We start from the raw sequence: 13,620 nt of genomic DNA on the forward strand, positions 1-13,620 counted from the left end.
AATCATGTTTACCTTCATTTCCACTAAGTTTCATTATGACAGAAATACATAATATAAAAACATATGGCTACGTCTGGAAAATGAAAATACAATATTCATTAGAACAAACGCAGGTGCAGGAAATGTACCAATTTTATTTTCAGTTCACACACCCATTCAATATGCAATATAAAGCTAAACCATTTAGAAACATTGAACCAGCGTTCCAAACTATGAAACAGTTGTCAGTTACCTTTCCCCCCTTTATATTCAATAAAGATTCATTCAACACACCATAATCAGAATAGCATATATTGGGTTGAAAAAGGCATTTTGGAGTTCAATACTGACAGAGGTTTGACAGAAATTGGTTTTGGAATTAAACCTCAGTATTTGTATCAATATCATACTGTACATTTAGCTGAATGTCTTGTCCATGTACAGTATTCATTGCATATACAAATTGTTCTTCACACAAAAAGTATGTCTAAATTGTCGATGTATTATGTATTACCAGAAACTATAGAAAATAAACAATTAACATGAATGTTAAAATCCACTGCGGACATTTGATGGTCGTTCAACAAATGTTAGTTACCAGTATTTTATATTACGATGAGTACACAGATGGAGAGTGTGTATGAAGTATCAAAATAGATACGGTGATATACAGCTAGGTATTTTGATTTGGCATGGATTTCAAAATCTATAGCCATTTGTCTCATTTCACATTAGCACTGTAAATCTTATTTACTGTCTAATTAAATATATTTCATTCATAATTATCTGAGGTTGGTGTCTATATTGCTGACTTAGCGACAAGTCAAGGCACAAGCTACTTTAGTCTAGTGAAAAAGCCCATTTTAAAAATGGTCCTAGGTTTGTCTTTCTCTGATAAGGGAAAATGTGAACAGGATACATTTGCAGAAGCTTAGCTAGTATTTAGTAGTCAAGTCTGTTTGGCACATCATGCCAACTCCCTTTCACTCATTGGCTGCGTTCAGACAGGTAGACTTATTCTGATCTTTTTTTCACTAATTGAATCTTTGATCAATCAGATCAGATCCTTTGACAATACTTGGGCAAAAGATCAGAATTGGGCTCCCTATGTAAACACAGAAATGGAATTGGTAGGAGCAGAATAAATTGTTTGGATGCTGCTCAACATGACAATGGCCTATTGGTCTAGTGGTTCCCAACCAGGGGTACTAGGACCCATGGGGGTACTTGAGAAGACCCATTACACCATAGACCTACTGCTAAATGCACATGAGGGGGTACTAGGACCCATGGAGGTACTTGAGAAGACCCATTACATCATAGGCTTACTGGTAAATGCACATGAGGGGGTACTTTAGTGGTCGTCCAGACAGAGCAGTCGGTGGTACGGTAACCCAAAAAGCTAGTCCATCTTAAATTCCACGTTCGTCTGGACAGACAGGAGCGAGACCGCAGAAATCCTGTGGTGTGCTTCAAGTCATTAATCCTAACATGCGATTGTCTGACCTATATGTTAAGTCAGATCACCAAACAACGGTTTCTCCAATTCATAGAACACCATGTATTTTCATTAGAGACGCAACTCACAATTCTGACTTTTTGTACACAACTTTCCAATATTGTTCTCCAGTTAATAATTATATTAATTCAATTGACCACTGAACCAAATCAAATATACATACATACGCCATTGTATACAAGCTGAATGAGTTTAGAGAATACTCCTATAATGCCCCTTTGGTCAACGTTCATAAGCATGAAACGATGGTCTACACAAAGAACAGCTCAAAAGAAAACAGAAGTTACACAGGTTTAACAACAGTCTGACATATATTTCACCTAACATCGAATCAAGACTCCAGATTTAATCAAGAGTCAATCCAAACAAAATCAGATGACACAAATATCTTTGTATTTTGGATGAAAGGAAAAAAATAAAATAGAGACAAGGCTTTATTCTTCAGAATGGCACTTTGTATACTGGATACATTTTTCACCGCAGTCCAATTCCCAACCCTACTTCTCAAAGTGTATAAAAGGTACACGCCTCTTCATGGAATGGACAGGTGTGAGAACTCCCTGTACTCAATACACCAAAACAAATGGGGGAGGGAACGAGTGTACGCTTCAGGTATAGAGTCCCACAGCGTAGGTGTCATAACATCCATAGAACCTAGAGGCCAAACAAGGAAATGGTTCCAATCGTTTTCCCACCATTCATTTTGCCCCATAGGGGATATTAGAAACAGAATAAGAGCTGTCTTTTGTCTAGGCTTACTCTGGTGTGGCATTTTGATAACCGTGAAAATCATTCTTGGACAAGGTGACTTTTATCAATATATTCAGCTCTATTTAAAAAGTCTAAAAGTATTTGGTTTTAAATATACTTAAGTATCAAAGTAAAAATAATTTCAAATTCCTTATATTAAGTAAACCAGACGGCACAATTCTATATATTTTTTTTGTTAACGGACAGCCAGGGGCACTCTCCAAACTTAGACATAATTTCCAAACGAACTATTCGTGTTTAGTGAGTTCACCAGATCAGAGGCAGCAGGGATGACCAGGGATGTTTTCTTGATAAGTGTGTGAATTGGACAAATTGTCTATCCTGCTAAGCATTCAAAGTGTAATGAGTACTTTTGGGTGTCAGGGAAAATGTATGGTGTAAAAAGTACATTATTTTCTGTAGAAAAGCAGTGGAGTCAAATTAAAAGTTGTCAAAAATATAAAAAGTACAGATACCCCAAAAACTACTTAAGTAGTACTTTAAAGTATTTGTACACCACCGGTCAATTTAAAACATTAAAAAGACAGTTCACAGAATTGTCAATTTAAAGAAATGTAGCCAATTTATTTATTAAATACATTTAGCTAACAGACAAGAATCTCTGGATTAACTACCTTTGCCTCAATTTGGCAGTCTAGTCCAGCTCATCATGGCATTTGTAGTTCTTTATGATAGCAACTAATTAGCATTTCATTTAGGGGGATTAAATAGAGGCGAATATATTGATAAAAGTCACTTTGTCCTAGAGAAATGTAACATTTATCTAAAACTCACACCAGGGTTAGCCTACATGAAAGACAGCCCTTATTTCAAGTGTTTCTAAAATCCCTTCTATGAAAAATGAATGGTAGAAAAACAATTGGAACCATTTCCTTATTTGACTGCTAGGTTTTATGGGTATTATGACTCATACTGTGGTGGTCTATAGGGGTAGAGAACGGGACAACAGTCTGACTGGTCTTACAGTATAAAGGAGAATGACTGCCATCTTACTACAGGAGTAGAAATCACAAGCGGTGGAAGGAATTGTTTTTGCCGCTCCGTGTCACTTAAATATAACCTGACAGTTGATTTAAAGCTGCTTTTTTCAACAATAGATTTCTGTTAGATACAGAGTCCCAAATACAGACAAGAAACCCCCTCATGAAAAAAAAAGAACTAAAATCACACTGTGTCCCAATCCTCCTGGCATACAGGTAAAAAATAAACATTTGGTTGATCTGTTTATTTCTTATGGCACGTACTGCCTTTGTCATTTTCTTGCCAACAAGGCACAAAGTCCACCAACTTACTGAGAACACGTTATCTGAAAGCCATCACTTCTTCCCCTCAACACATCCCCTGCTAAATTCCAAACCAGCCCCTAGCTTGCCCCTACTTCCTAGGCACTCTTGTAGATAGGAGAGGATTGAGTAGGGTTGAACACTTTCACTTTGCCATTCACAGGAGACAGGACAAACAGATTTGGAACATGGGGTGTATTCATTATGTTGGATTCCTTTGCAAAAGTTTTGCAACAGAAAACGTTTATTTCAATTGGAAAACGTTTTGCAACAAAAACAAGAGTTTCTATTGGACACATGCAGGTAGGTCCCTCCAAGTCTGTTTCCGTTTAGTTGCTGCAGTAAACGGTTTCCTTTGCAAACGGAATCCGACTAATTAATACACCCCAGGCTAGGAGTTGATTTGGAATTCATCTTTGTTGACACAAACCACAGATGAAGCTCTTTTCATTCGCCCGCTCCCTCACAGGAACCAACCAGAGTGCTTGGCTCAGTCACAGGAACCAACCAGAGTGCTTGGCTCAGTCACAGGAACCAACCAGAGTGCTTGGCTCAGTCACAGGAACCAACCAGAGTGCTTGGCTCAGTCACAGGAACCAACCAGAGTGCTTGGCTCAGTCACAGGAACCAACCAGAGTGCTTGGCTCAGTCACAGGAACCAACCAGAGTGCTTGGCTCAGTCACAGGAACCAACCAGAGTGCTTGTTTCTCCAAATGCTACTTGCCAAGCTCAGTTTGTAAGGCTGAAAGGTATGTTAACATAATAACAGTAAAAGGCTATTCATTTTTCGAAGGGTAAACGTTCTATACGTTTCAGTAAGTTGCAGGGAATGACTATGTAAATACACAGGTATTAACATCCAGTCTTTTAAATTATGTAAACATATACATCTTTCCTTGAGGTCAGTACATTGATCCTCTTCATAGAAACACGTTACTGAAGCATGGAGCGGATGTTTTTTGGAGTGGACTCGTCGTGCAGGTGTTTGGTGGTGAACCTGAAAGACCAAGCAGGATGAAGGCATGGGGCTGAAACACCTAGGTTCTTTTTAACCTTTACCAAAATAAGACAATTTAATGAAGGTTTTTAACAGATATACAGAAGTGCCTTGGGATGGTTTGCTGTATTGCCGTGGGAGCAATCCAGAGAGCACCACCTACCATTCAGTAATATTGGAAGCTAAGGAGCACTCCTCCCACAATACCATTTATAAATCATCTGGCATTTCAACTGAATAAGGTGAGACATCAAAGAAGTACTAAACTAAAGCGAGGATAGAGACTTACTTGAGGGCGTTCAGGAGACCTTCAACGTTATCTGCTGGCTGTTCTTTCAGGACCTTAATGCATCCCTTCATCTGATGAAAAACAAACAAAATGACCAATTACTCTGGATACACGTGTAAAACATTCAAACAGACCTTCACACACATTTTCCATTGGCATGACTTAGACAAAACAGGGAGATACACATGATGCTAACGCCAGGCTTCCAGTAGCCACTGTATGTATAGAAGATGTATTATAGAAGATGTATTATTCCATACGGGATGGGAATTTGTTTCCTGCTTTAACCAACTCCTCTGCACTGGGAGCCTTCTGTAACCTCCAGGTTACTTCCCCTGTAAACAGCCCGGTACTATCAGTATAGGTGAGAGAGGAGGTTCTCACGTCTATCTTGGAGGACTTGTTGAAGGCTCCGTTGGGATGGACGTGGTCGTACAGGATGATGACTCCAACCATCACTCTCATACAGAACAGCAGCGTGTCCTCACTGTTGAACCGGCACGTGTAGTCTCTGGAGGGAGAGAGGGATACACACACACCAATTCACAGTACACGTTGAACGGTTGTTTATAGCATGGCATTGATAAACAGACTCACTCTGGATATAGTCACTCTGCTAAATGTCTACAGGTAAAGTACATCAAGTCAACTCACGGCGTCTCCAGCATGACTTTACAGACACTGGCCATTGTACTAAGAACGTCAGTGGTGTTCTCCAGGGGTAATGTCTTGTTCTGGAGATATAACAAGGGAACAACACAAACCATCATCAGACTGAAGAAATGAGGGAACCAGACTTAACGTACAACACCCACCTGCTTCTTAAATCTGACTGAACGGGGAGTAACACAACTGAACTCTAATAGACACTGCTGCTATTAACTGAACACAAATCTAACCAGCAACTCTTTTCACAGAGCAGCTAACAATAAGAAGGAAGTCTCTTACCTCTGTTACGAAGTTTGTCGTAGCTGTGCTTAAGGTTTTCAGCATGGGCGTCGCCTCGGCGTAGAACAGTGACATTCTGTTGGCCATCTCATTGTTGACCTCTCTCTCTATATCCAACTAAAGACAAAACAGGCAGAGGGTCAACATCTGATCCATCTTTAGCTTCAAGGCAGAGGAGAGTGGATGTCAACAGAGGACTGCTAACCAGGCCTTACAAAGACAAGCTATGTCACATTCAGACTAAAACAGACATGACTACGGTCACAAAATTCAGGTAACTTTCCAAAAATGACCAGGTTTTTCAGAAATCCCTGTTGGAAGATTGGTAAAGTTACATGATTTTTTGCAACCCGACCGACATAACAGTTCTCTCTCTCTCTCACATTCATGTTGTTTATCCTGTTCCGGCTGATGGTCCTCCTGTAATAACTGAAGTCATTCTGGATGGCAGGAATTCTCATCTGAAAGTTAAGAGGACATTAATTTAGTTCCAACAGAAAACATGGGAAGTGTTATTTGTCAAGAGGGAATAAAATAGGTGCTAACATTGCACTTGTGTACAGAAACTAACAGTTTGAAATTACGTGTGTGTGTGTGTGACCTTGAGTTCGTCGAAGCGCAGGGTAAAGTGAAGGATCTCAGCAAACTGTTTGGCCAGAGCCTGCTCCTTCTCTAGGTGCTGGGTGGGGGTGTACGGGGGGCATGTCAGGGACTCCAGCAGGCTCTGAAGGGCCCTCTCTACAGGAGAAGAAACACAGTTAATACATTACAAACATGAGGTAAGTTTTAAACACGCCAGGCTCTCCAGCAGGCTATGGAGGGCCCTCTTCAAACACCCGAAGGAAAATGGTATGGTTGTAAAAAAATAAAAACATGTTTCATGTCTCCAATGTGAAAAAGATTACATGAAAAAATATAATATACTATTAATAGTATACCAACATTTAATTGATTGGCTTATGATAGTAATTAAAATGTCATCCCCCGCCACGCTAAGTGCTTCTTTGTGGAAGGATAAAGGTTGGCCTTACCTAGTCTCAGCGAGAAGCAGTACAACTGTTTGAGTCGTATGACTAAGGGACAGACTGAGTTCCAGGCCCTCTCCTGTAGGATCATGTCATTGGGGTTCTGAATGGCCTGGGCGGAAAAACAATGACAGACGCTATGGTTAAATGGACATCATCTATATGGAATAAAAAAATAATAATGAGTAATGAAAACCATTCTGAGATGTCTGGTATGAAATCATCAATTGAGCTTTACATGTATAGATTTGTTTGAGTGAGTGTGAATATGCATAGCCTGTGCCTACGACTGTGTGTGTGTGTGTGTGTGTGTGTGTGTGTGTGTGTGTGTGTGTGTGTGTGTGTGTGTGTGTGTGTGTGTGTGTGTGTGTGTAAGCATATCCAGTAGATATACATACCTCTCGTATCTCCTGTCCGGCTCCCTTGTAGGCCTGTAGGCCAGAGAGGATGCTCTCAGAGTCCTGGAGCACAGCGTTCACCTGGTTCCATACATCTCTCTCACAGTCTGTGGGCTGTGCATCTGACACACACCACAACAGTTAGCCTGGCTAGCTAGCAGGCAGCATATAGACAACACAACAGTTAGCCTGGCTAGCTAGCAGGCAGCATATAGACAACACAACAGTTAGCCTGGCTAGCTAGCAGGCAGCATATAGACAACACAACAGTTAGCCTGGCTAGCTAGCAGGCAGCATATAGACAACACAACAGTTAGCCTGGCTAGCTAGCAGGCAGCATAAAGACAACACAACAACACTGTACTGGAGTGGACATTAAACTCATACACATTCAATGATGTGATACAAACTGTCCTTTAACAGGAATTGGGAACTATGTGTATGCCTTTATTTGTTGTCAAAAACCAACCATGCATGTATGCATAGGGCGTTTTCTAACACAGTAATACCATTTATAATGCTTAGAATAGAATCTCAGCAACAAATAGCATGATACAATATACTTTAGTGAGGGAATTGTAAAACATTCAGCAAGCATGACATAAACAAGAATATCTCTAGTTCAAAGATAATCTAAGCATGAGGAGACAGGGAAAGGCTACTCTGTGGTAAACAGAAGAGCAGCATGGGATGTGCCAGTATAATAGCAGCACGACCTGCTGCTCCCTACAAGGCTACAGAAGGCAGCGGCTTATAGCTCTGCCCTTTAGATGGCAAGCTCTTAATCATACTCAAGGCATTTTCATATTAAAGCTGCAGCTAACACACACACACACACACACACACAGTCAGTCAGTAACCTACATTATTTCCCAACAGACTAAACATAGTATTTTGACATCAACTGATGTTCTATGACTGTGGAGAGTAAATGCATTGTAAAACATCCCCTTTCTCTATGGTAGATAAACAAGAGAAGGAATATGCTTGGCGTGAGTGGAATAGGCTTCTACTAAGGAATATGCTTGGCGTGAGTGGAATAGGCTTCTACTAAGGAATATGCTTGGTGTGAGTGGAATAGGCTTCTACTAAGGAATATGCTTTGTGTGAGTGGAATAGGCTTCTACTAAGGAATATGCTTGGTGTGAGTGGAATAGGCTTCTACTAAGGAATATGCTTTGTGTGAGTGGAATAGGCTTCTACTAAGGAATATGCTTTGTGTGAGTGGAATAGGCTTCTACTAAGGAATATGCTTTGTGTGAGTGCTTCCCCCATGTCTCTGTCATTTTTTAAGCCAAGAGTATATTTTATTATGTTAACAGTTCAGCTGCTGTCTCTAGCCTATATCATGTGTAGGAAGAGTTGCAAGGCAATGAACATACAGCCGAGCCACATCCTGATGTTACACGATTTACAATAACATGAGGCTATGGTTTACGATGACTATGCAGCTCTAACTACATCTGGGCCTAGTTCTGCTTTCTACTCCAGGACAACTCAATCAGGAAAAGCAGAGCACTGAAAAGGTCAGGACATCATCAGGACATGTTATCCTATTTGACGTTTAATATCAGTTTGTGTTTGTTGATAATGCATAATTTACTGCCATTAGACATGAGGAAATGAGGTGCATGCAACAACAAAACAAACTGCTTTAAAACAGATCTCTTGATTAGAAGAGAGACAATAGGCAAGCAAGGTGCTGTTCTAGGAGCATAGACTACGAAACATGCAGGTTGCTTAGTAACAGGGTCAGAATTAATTCCAGTTCAATTCGGCCAATGAAAAAAAATCATCCTAATTGAAAATAACTGTTACTTCTCAGTTGTGCAATTGGAAGCGTATTGAAATGGAACTGTCCCCAAACCCTGGTTAGTAAAGGATCTCTACAGAAGTAAAGCTCTAGAGAAGGAAGAACACAGGCCAGGCAATAGCTGTGCTCACTTTCAAAGTCAAGGAAAAAGTTTGGTCCTTGCTCAAGTTCAGTGCAAGTGAGCACTTTTAACAGATTCCCCATTTGGTTTCTGAAAGAGAGGAAAGCCAGAGAAGAAAGAGAGAAAGAGGTGTGGTGTGTTAGAGATAGGTACAGGTAGAGACCGACATGGCTTTATGTCCAGAGGGGACACATAGATATAAACCACTTGCTGACTGACTGGGGGAAGCGTTTCATGCTTACACCTCCAGTCAAACTCCTGCACACTCCTCCTTCAGACTTACTTTCAAAGTCCAGGAAAAAATGTGGATAGTTCTCTATTTCCCTTGTAAGGACTTTTAGAAGATTACCCATTCCAGCAAACCTGATCAAAAATGATAAAAACAAAAATAAATACTTTTAGACACATTTAAATATATTCACAAATGCAATGTGTCAAATGATTCAAGAGTAGAAATAACATTCAAGGATTAAAAAGAGAATGCATTCATTTGTAATCCCATTTGAATACATTTCACAGTACATAGCACACCAACAAAAATATTATTTCTCCCTTTTATAGGGACTTGGATAACCACAGTGACAATAATTGTGTAAAGTGACTACATCTCAGAGGCAGGACTGGTAATATTGGTTCCCTCACAGAGACACTTATTTTTTTATTTTACATTTATTCAACCAGGCAAGTCAGTTAAGAACAAATTCTTATTTTCAATGACGGCCTAGGAACAGTGGGTTAACTGCCTGTTCAGGGGCAGAACGACAGATTTGTACCTTGTCAGCTCGGTGATTCGAACTTGCAACCTTTCGGTTACTAGTCCAACGCTCTAACCACAAGGCTACCCTGCCACCCCTTCTTCTAAAGACCGCTGTCAAACATTCAGTCCACTAGCATTCTCCAACCCAGGGTTGCCCAAACTTTGTCCTTGGGTCACGTTTTGGTTTTTGCCCTAGCACTACACAGCTGATTCAAATAAATCGACTAATCATCAAGCTTTGATAGTTTGCATGAGCTGTGAAGGGCCCTGGGGTCCCAAGGACAGAGTTTGGGAACCCCTGCTCTCACCAGCACGTGGCAACGTCCCACCATTAGGTTCTCTCAGTGCGCATGGCAACGTTCCACTATTTGTTTCTTAGTGCGCGTGGCAGTGTTCCACTATTAGGTTCTCTCAGTGCGCATGGCAACGTTCCACTATTTGTTTCTCTTAGTGCGCGTGGCAGTGTTCCACTATTAGGTTCTCTCAGTGCGCATGGCAACGTTCCACTATTTGTTTCTCTTAGTGCGCGTGGCAGTGTTCCACTATTAGGTTCTCTCAGTGCGCATGGCAACGTTCCACTATTTGTTTCTCTTAGTGCGCGTGGCAGTGTTCCACTATTAGGTTCTCTCAGTGCGCATGGCAACGTTCCAGTATTAGGTTCTCTCAGTGCGTGTGGCAATGTTCCAGTATTAGGTTCTCTCAGTGCGCGTGGCAACGTCCCACCATTAGGTTCTCTCAGTGCGTGTGGCATCGTTCCAGTATTAGGTTCTCTCAGTGCGCGTGGCAACGTCCCACCATTAGGTTCTCTCAGTGCGCATGGCAACGTTCCACTATTTGTTTCTCTTAGTGCGCGTGGCAGTGTTCCACTATTAGGTTCTCTCAGTGCGTGTGGCAACGTTCCAGTATTAGGTTCTCTCAGTGCGCGTGGCAACGTCCCACTATTAGGTTCTCTCAGTGCGTGTGGCATCGTTCCAGTATTAGGTTCTCTCAGTGCGCATGGCAACGTTCCACTATTTGTTTCTCTTAGTGCGCGTGGCATTGTTCCACTACTAGGTTCTCTCAGTGCGCGTGGCATTGTTCCACTACTAGGTTCTCTCAGTGCGTGTGGCATCGTTCCAGTATTAGGTTCTCTCAGTGCGCATGGCAACGTTCCACTATTTGTTTCTCTTAGTGCGCGTGGCATTGTTCCACTACTAGGTTCTCTCAGTGCGCGTGGCATTGTTCCACTACTAGGTTCTCTCAGTGCGCGTGGCAACGTTCCAGTATTAGGTTCTCTCAGTGCGCGTGGCAACGTTCCAGTATTAACCGAGGGTGTCCTCTACACAACATCAAGATATAGGCCTAGTGATGTGATTTAGCGAGTTTAAATTGTGTGGTTAGGCCTGTGTAATGGAACAACAGTGGCTCCTCCATGTCTCACAGTGTGTGTGTGGCTGTGCATGTGTATTTAAAGGCCCAAGGAAATGAAACAGAGGGTAGAATAACATTCTGATCAAGTCTTTAGAAGATAGTCCTTTAAGATCCCAGAAAGGACTTGTTAAGTCTTAAACGCCGGTTGAACTACTCTTTAAACCGTTTCATTGGAGGCAACAAGACGGTAGTAATTTCCAGAGGATTGGCTACCTTAAGCAATGCTTCGCGGGTGGTCACTATAACACATAATTACACAGCGGCCTAGCTACATCAGAGACTAGTGAACATGATTACTGCCTTAAGAGCGGGTGATCTGATGCAGTCCCTGCTGGACCAAATAGAACGGGGAGAGTAAATTAGTGCCAGATTTAGGGAGATGAGCACAATTGGCCTATTGGCTGTGTGTCTACTTATGCCGGTGTTTTGATTGGTCCATAAGCTAAGGGTGTCAGTAAAACATATATAAAATGTTCTATATATATGATCATCACAGCACACGTCTCCCTCATCTCTTACGGTTAGATCTTTACAGTGATAGGCTAACACTTACACAGAATGCACCCCTACACTGCCTTCTGAACGTACTCACTCCCCCTTGACATATTTCACATTGTGTTACAGCCCAAATTCAAAATTGGATTTAAAAAAAATACTCACGCATCCAAATACAATATTGGATATTGACAAACTGAAAACATGTTTAATTTTTTTCAAATGTATGGAAAATGAAATACAGAAAGATGGTGTTTACATAAGTATTCACACCCTCGAGCGTCAAAACTTTGTAGAAGAACCTTAAAGATTTGAGTCGTCTTGGGTATGACTGGATCAGTTAATGAACATCTGGATTTGGGGATTTTTCAATGGGATTCAAATCTGGGTTTCGGCTTGGCCACTCAGACTTACACATTCTTGTTTTGAAGCCATTCCAGTGGTGATTTGGCTGTCTGCTTGGGGTCATTGCCCTGTTGGAACAGAAATCTGTGTTTGCACTCTGAAGCAGGTTCTCATCAAGGATTTGGCTCCATTCGTTGTTCCCTCTATCCTCACCAGCCTCTACCTCCGAAAAGCATCCCCATACCATGATGCTGCCAATGAGCTGTGCCTGGTTTCCTCCAGAATAGTGCTTCACATTCAGGCCAAAGTTTGTCTCATCAGACCACAGAATCGTTCACATACTTTTTTTCAAACTTGGGTGTGACTTTCTCAGGAGTGGCTTCTGTCTGTCCACGCGCACATGAAGCCCAGATTGGTGAAGTGCTGTATGAAACCTTGTCCTTCTGGCAGGTTCTCCCATCTCAGCCAAGGAACTCTGTATTTCTGTCAGAGTGGTAATTGGGTTCTTGGTCAACTCCCTGACTAAGGTCCTTCTTGCCTGGTTGCTCAGGCGCCCAGTCTGGGTCGTTCCATATTTTTTCAATTTCCCCACTTGTGCTCTTGGAAACTTTCATCACTTTGGAAATGGATTCCTCCCCTTCCCCAGATACATCCAGTCACAACTCTATCTCGGAGATCTATGGACTATAGTTTCTGCTATGACATACACTCATTTGTGGGACCTTATATAGACAGGTGTGTTTCTCTCTAAATCATGTCCAAACAATTGAAGAAAAAAGGATGATCAAACGATATTGGATGCACCTGAGCTCAATTTGGAGTCAAAGCAAAGCATTTTGAGTACTTATATAAAGACTTTTCTGTATGTATTTGTTTCAATATATTTTCAAACATTTCTAAAAACCATGTTTTCACTTTGTCATTACGGGGTAGTGTGTGTAGATGGGTGCATTCAGGCTGTAACAACTAAATGTGGAATAAGTCAAGGGATCTGGATACTTTCTAAAGGCCCTGCAAGTCAACCGGTCAATACTCCATTTGCCATCTTTAGCCCCTCATATATTCCTGGGAATGTAATCCACAGATGATATGGAAATAAAAAACTAAATGCACCTATCTGCACGAGAGCCATCATACTACAACTCAAAACAGAGCACCACTTCTGCTGCTAGAGGGTGGTGTTGCATCATGGTGCTTCTTCCCAGTACAATCCAGTCCTTCTGTGAATAGGGCAGGCTATACTAGAGTATACCACTAGGTTTGCTTCTCGCCACCATCCATACCTTAATTCATCCAATCATGGTCTCAATTGTAAAGATTCCTGAGAACATGATTAGACAAATCAGTCGTGTTAGTGCCAGGCTGGGACAAAAGCCTGTACCCTCGGTTTCCTCTCTGGGACGAGAGTTGGAGAGCCCTGCAGTCATCCCAGCGAGGCCTGGTAAAGAGGCAGAGGAGGACGTGGAACA

The 13,620-nt window shown here is 41.5% G+C and overlaps 1 protein-coding gene across 9 annotated transcripts in view; it reads right to left on the reverse strand.

Annotated features, from left to right (window-relative positions):
* Positions 1 to 114: 114 nt before the first annotated feature.
* Positions 115 to 13,620, reverse strand: part of LOC135557844 (CYFIP-related Rac1 interactor A-like) — a 47,175-nt gene continuing 33,669 nt past the window's right edge. For 5 of the 9 annotated variants that reach the window (XM_064991504.1, XM_064991505.1, XM_064991508.1 and 2 more), the window contains 10 exons: positions 9,155 to 9,234; positions 7,211 to 7,332; positions 6,819 to 6,924; positions 6,389 to 6,525; positions 6,171 to 6,248; positions 5,788 to 5,904; positions 5,494 to 5,573; positions 5,224 to 5,350; positions 4,840 to 4,910; positions 115 to 4,550 (listed from right to left, as the gene is read on the reverse strand). In XM_064991504.1, the coding sequence (XP_064847576.1) occupies positions 4,487 to 4,550; positions 4,840 to 4,910; positions 5,224 to 5,350; positions 5,494 to 5,573; positions 5,788 to 5,904; positions 6,171 to 6,248; positions 6,389 to 6,525; positions 6,819 to 6,924; positions 7,211 to 7,332; positions 9,155 to 9,227 (975 nt within the window). In that variant the 5' untranslated portion in view covers positions 9,228 to 9,234 and the 3' untranslated portion in view covers positions 115 to 4,486. Of the gene's footprint in view, positions 4,551 to 4,839; positions 4,911 to 5,223; positions 5,351 to 5,493; positions 5,574 to 5,787; positions 5,905 to 6,170; positions 6,249 to 6,388; positions 6,526 to 6,818; positions 6,925 to 7,210; positions 7,333 to 9,154; positions 9,235 to 9,427; positions 9,509 to 13,620 lie in introns of those variants that run through there. The other 4 variants (XM_064991511.1, XM_064991512.1, XM_064991513.1 and 1 more) reach the window with 2 other exon arrangements.

This window comes from Oncorhynchus masou, chromosome 16, assembly GCF_036934945.1.
Source record: "Oncorhynchus masou masou isolate Uvic2021 chromosome 16, UVic_Omas_1.1, whole genome shotgun sequence".
In the NCBI taxonomy this organism is placed as follows: domain Eukaryota; kingdom Metazoa; phylum Chordata; class Actinopteri; order Salmoniformes; family Salmonidae; genus Oncorhynchus; species Oncorhynchus masou.